This window comes from Mesoplodon bidens (genome assembly GCF_964165515.1).
Source record: "Mesoplodon bidens genome assembly, chromosome: 4".
NCBI lineage: Eukaryota > Metazoa > Chordata > Mammalia > Artiodactyla > Ziphiidae > Mesoplodon > Mesoplodon bidens.
The window spans coordinates 58,549,632-58,554,631 of record NC_138160.1 but is presented as its reverse complement, the minus strand read 5'-3'; the positions used below and the strand labels follow the sequence as shown (position 1 = coordinate 58,554,631).

At 34.3% G+C, this 5,000-nt stretch overlaps 1 protein-coding gene across 1 annotated transcript in view; it reads right to left on the bottom strand.

The window, feature by feature from the left end:
• Window positions 1-5,000, bottom strand: part of TNPO1 (transportin 1) — a 91,793-nt gene that overhangs the window by 15,144 nt on the left and 71,649 nt on the right. Inside the window, exons 15-20 of the mRNA XM_081232595.1 lie at window positions 4,302-4,341; window positions 3,746-3,853; window positions 3,454-3,612; window positions 3,286-3,373; window positions 851-949; window positions 579-674 (exon numbers count right to left, since the gene is read on the bottom strand). Coding sequence (XP_081088721.1) covers window positions 579-674; window positions 851-949; window positions 3,286-3,373; window positions 3,454-3,612; window positions 3,746-3,853; window positions 4,302-4,341 — 590 coding nt within the window. The remainder of the gene's footprint in view (window positions 1-578; window positions 675-850; window positions 950-3,285; window positions 3,374-3,453; window positions 3,613-3,745; window positions 3,854-4,301; window positions 4,342-5,000) is intronic.

The window sequence follows — 5,000 nt, the reverse complement described above, 5'->3', positions numbered from 1 at the left end:
AAAATCAGGGAGGGTGGAAAGAAATCACCCTGAAATGTGTTTTATAGTATGGAAGGTACTCTTTAATACAAACATGCTCTCTATAAATGCAGAAGAGAAACAAGCCTCCTGAATAAAAATCCCACAAGATACTGCTTTAAGTTCCCAATCTGAAGAAGAGTATACAACAAAATACAAAATACATATGCCATTATTAATGAACTAGCCACTACAATGCAATCTATTTTTGGCTACATTTTTACAGATTAAAAAAAAAAATTACTCCCCAGCTGCCAGGTACTCTCTGAATTAATGTAAAAGTAAAATTCATATCATTCAGTAGTTATTTTAGTTGGGGCCCATTTTAGGGAGTATTAAAACACTATAACAGGGGAGAAAGTGTTTTTTTTGAAAGTTTCTGAAAACTGGTTGTGGAATGAAGCTAAAACAGTAATTCCATTACTGAGAATACAAATTAGCTGCTAATTAATAAGCTGGGTTTCTAAAGCTAGCTTTGCTTTAGTTTCTCTACACATCTTAATGTAAAATTAAAAGGCAAATAATTTTTTCTTCACCATAACAGTTCAGTCATATGGTACCTGTATTCTCTAACAACGTCTTTGGTGTGTTGGGTCTGTTAATGATTTCTACAAGCTGGTGCAACACCATAGGAATATAAGGCTGCATCTCTATACCTAGATCATTCCCAAAAGAGAAAACAAAAAAGAAAAATTTCATTGTTAAAATATCAATGTAAAATATTTTTGCCCCCTTTTACTGTGATCTGTTATAATATTCATATATATAAAGCTCATTATAAAATATTAAATTATCTAAAACTTTATATTTTTAAAGGGGAAAATAATCTTACCCATTTGAATGGAGATTTCTCCAATTGCCCATGTAGCATTATTGCAGACTGAAATGAACTCTGGATTTAGGTTGGTTCCCAATATTGGCATGAAATCCGCTAGAAAAAAAAAGTTTTTAAAAACTGTAGTAAACTTCTCAATAGCAGTGTTTTGTGCTTTAAAGGAAATCTACCAGATGGAAACCAAAATCTAGGCAAGAAACAGCCTTAAAAAAAAAAAAAAAGCTGTTGGTAATAATTATCTTAAGAAACTGAAGGAGGCAATATCTGGCCACTGAACGTTCATGTGAAATGTATCAGGAAGCCCAAGTTTTGGTTTTATTTTAAGTATCATTGAAAAGAGCTGGTCAGAGTTATCTCTCTTGTCATCAGACTGAGAAAATTTAAAATAAAGTGAGGAAAACATGATACAATAGAACTTTCTTCAAAGCTGGTTTTTCACACTCAGAAAAAAATTTTAAATCAATGATTTTGGCTTTTATGGTAACTTTTACCCTAGTGCTCAGATTGTGGTCTCTAAATATCACTGTCCATTTAAAAGGGAAAAGGGCTATCAGAGAAATGTCCCATCGCAGCCTAAGGGCAGGAAATGTACAAAACAAGCCTGAACTATTATTTCATACCAGAAAAGACTCCGGACCCAAGTTGGTAAAGCTCCTGTTGCCAGCGGTAGGACAAATTTGAGCATCATTGAGTTCATACTGACACTCTAACAAACACAAACTAAACTCTGAAACATAATATAGATACCTATGGAAGATACTGGAAATCAATTATTATTTTGAAAACTGGTAAATAAGAATCAAGTAATTATCCTGCCTCTTCTCCTATATGATTTGTACCTCAGGGCAATAATTTATTGATATAGGAAATGTCTCTATATATGCATTCTCACTACTAAATGAAGAGTCAGAATATCATTGTTTAACCCCTAATAAACCAGTAGATCTCACAGTTTCTCAATCTCAGCAATACTGATAATCTGGGTCAGATTATTTTATTGTGGCGGGGGGGCTGTCTCATGTGTTGTAGGATGTTTTGCAACACCCTTCGCCTCTACCCACTACACACCAGTAACACACCCCCAGTGTTAAAATGTCTCCAGACATTGCCAAATTGCTCCAGTTGAGAAACACTAACCTGGAAAATAATCATAATGGTTGGTAACATTAAAAACAGGGAGACAACTAGACACACTGTACCTCCTGAAGAAGGTACATGATCTATAAAGTCATAAAATAAAAAAAGAAATGTAATCTTTCATACAAGTTTAAACTCATAAAAACTAAATCAGGTGGAAAATATGTGTAGAACAAGCTTTCTATAAAACAAGAATTCATCACACTTTCATTTAGAGTGGTTAGGCTTAAACTTGATGGTTTACTTTAATACGTCATAAATAATGTTTTTATTCAAAGTTCAGAAAGACAGTTATTATTGAAAAGTATAACTGGGAATTGGCTGAAGGTCAAAAGGTACAATCTTCCAGTTCTAAAATAAGTTAGGTTCTGGGGGAATGTAGTGTATCACATTACAACTATAGTTAACAATACTGTGTTGTATATTTGAAAGTTGCTAAAAGAGCAGATCTTAAAAGTTCTCACCCCCCAACACACAAAATATTTGTAACCATGTGAGGTGATAGATGTTATAATTAAACACTGTGGTAATCATTTCCCAATATATACATATACCAAATCATTAAGTTGCACATCTTAAACTTATACAATGATATGCCAATTACATCTTAATAAAAACTGGAGGGGGCCCCCCCAAAGCACACCGTATCAAATGAAAAAAAAAACCAACACAAAAAACCATTTTAGATCAGTGCTTTAAACCAAGATTAAATGATGGGATACAGAAATGAAGGAAAAATAACCAAAACCCCATTTAATCCATGGGTCTGACAGCAAATCAGGTTACATTATTCAAGGAATCCCTTCTTATCTTCACAAAAGGCTAAGACAAATGCTATGCCATTTCAACAGAAACAAATCATTATTTACTCTTAAGAAAATAGTTTGAAGTTTCCTACAGTACCTGAAAAATTATGTCGGTTTATCACGAGAAAACCTGATTATTATTATTACTGGGTACCTCTGCCAAAAAAAAGAGGCTATTCAAGAAGTATCCATGAACTAGCATACAGGACCAAGGATTCACAGGTGGGCATGTCCTTTACTCTAAAGTAATACTTTTCCAACTTCTCTCCAGTCACATGAATGCCTAATGAGCTGTTGAAGTGATGGTGAATTCAAAGAAACAAGGAACAGGGGTTCCCATCCTGCCTGCTTGAATCAGAGCAGCTCTAACCAGTAAAATGTACACTTATAAATGTTGGGATTTCATGGAATTTCAGTTTAATAATGAAAACCATAGTTGATGAAAAATAATGTTAAAAATCACATCACAGCAATAGAAAATATTCATACCTATACAAGGCTTAACATGCTGAAAGCAAGCTTTTGTCAGATCACCTAACAGGGCGAAGGAACTCTGTCGAACCTCTGGCATTTTATCCTGCAAGAAAGAAGAAGAAATTCATCCCAATGTGACACAGAGAACCAGGTTTCAATTCATTTCAATTTAATAAGTCTCACCTGCATGCACTGATACATTAGTGTTAGAATGTTACTTCGGGCTACTAGCTGCTCAATGTTGCCTCCAAGTCCTTCAGCCAGGCCACTGAGTAAATCAAGAGCCACTATCATAAAATCTTTATCTGGAGCCTCATACTGATCTGGTTGAGCATTGTTCAGCTGAAATTAAGACACAAGTTTTCGAAAACTTACTTTGAATCAATTATTGAAAAAGTGTGTATACATTATGCCTATCCTTAGAAAAATGTTTATGATGGCAAGAAGGGAGAGAGAGAAAAATTTTTTTAAATACCATTGCTTGTGCAAGAGTCTTCTGTACTAGGTTTACACAACGCTGATACACAGGTTCACAGTATGGAAGGAAGCCAGACTGCAGGGCTGTGGCAACTGAAGATAGGCACTAGAAAGGATAACGCAGACGTGTAAAACTTCTAGGTATAATTGAGATTACGATAAATGCTTCAAAGTGTACGTAAGATCCTGGTCACTTATGAGCCTGTTCTACTAGTCTATAGCATAGCAGGTTTACCTTTTCAAACCTCTCCTTTGGATGCCATTCATTGCTGTTAAGTTTACTAGCTGGTCAGGGGAGGTTTCCTCAAAAAAATGTAAAGGTTTCTATAATGAACATTATCTTTCAAGAACAGATTTAAGTATTATGTATTCCTATTTTTTCCTCAAATGTAAGAGAGACATTTATTTATCCTCCCATCCTGGTCAATACTGTGGGTGGACTTTACTGGACACATTCTGAGCCCCTGCCTGGAAGTAAATATATCTAGTCATAATAATAATTCTTGCTTTGTTGGGCCCAGGATTAGCCATTGCTCTGTCACAGAAGTTTTTACTTTGCTGGTGAGGGACAATCCATGGCAGAAGTGGTGACCGCTGAAATGACAGGGGGAACAAGAGTGACTGAACTGGCTCTACCAATATCAATTCGTCTAGGTTTAAGTTACCACATGTGAGAATGTATTCAGTTATTTGAAGAGCATATAAATTTTTTTTTGGTTAAAAAAAGCATTTAAATACACAAGAAAACAAAACTTCAAACTAGACAGAAAAGGTATAAAGTTAAGTCCCTCCCATCAGAGACCCAATGCTACTTCACATATATGAGTATATGTATGTATAAACAATAGATAATATATAAAAGAATTTATGTCAATTATGACATGGCTATATATCCATATAAAGAAATAGTTAAATAGAGATGGACATATATATGCTGATATGGAAAGATTTCCAAGCTAATTCACTATCAATTAAGCAGAGCAGGCTAGAAAACATACACAATTCAATCCATTGTCTACTTAAAAAAAAAGCATAACACATCCAATTACACTTTTTCTGTTTCCCAGTATTTCTGTGAAAACAGAAAATTTTAGATACCATAATTAAAGTTACGGAAAGTTACATATTTATTCAGCATTTTAACAGAAATGGTTCAGAATGTAAATTAACACTTACCACACACACCCATTTTAGATTTGAACACGTGTTTTTTGATGAAACACAGATTAACTAAATGTTACCAGCTTAGCATA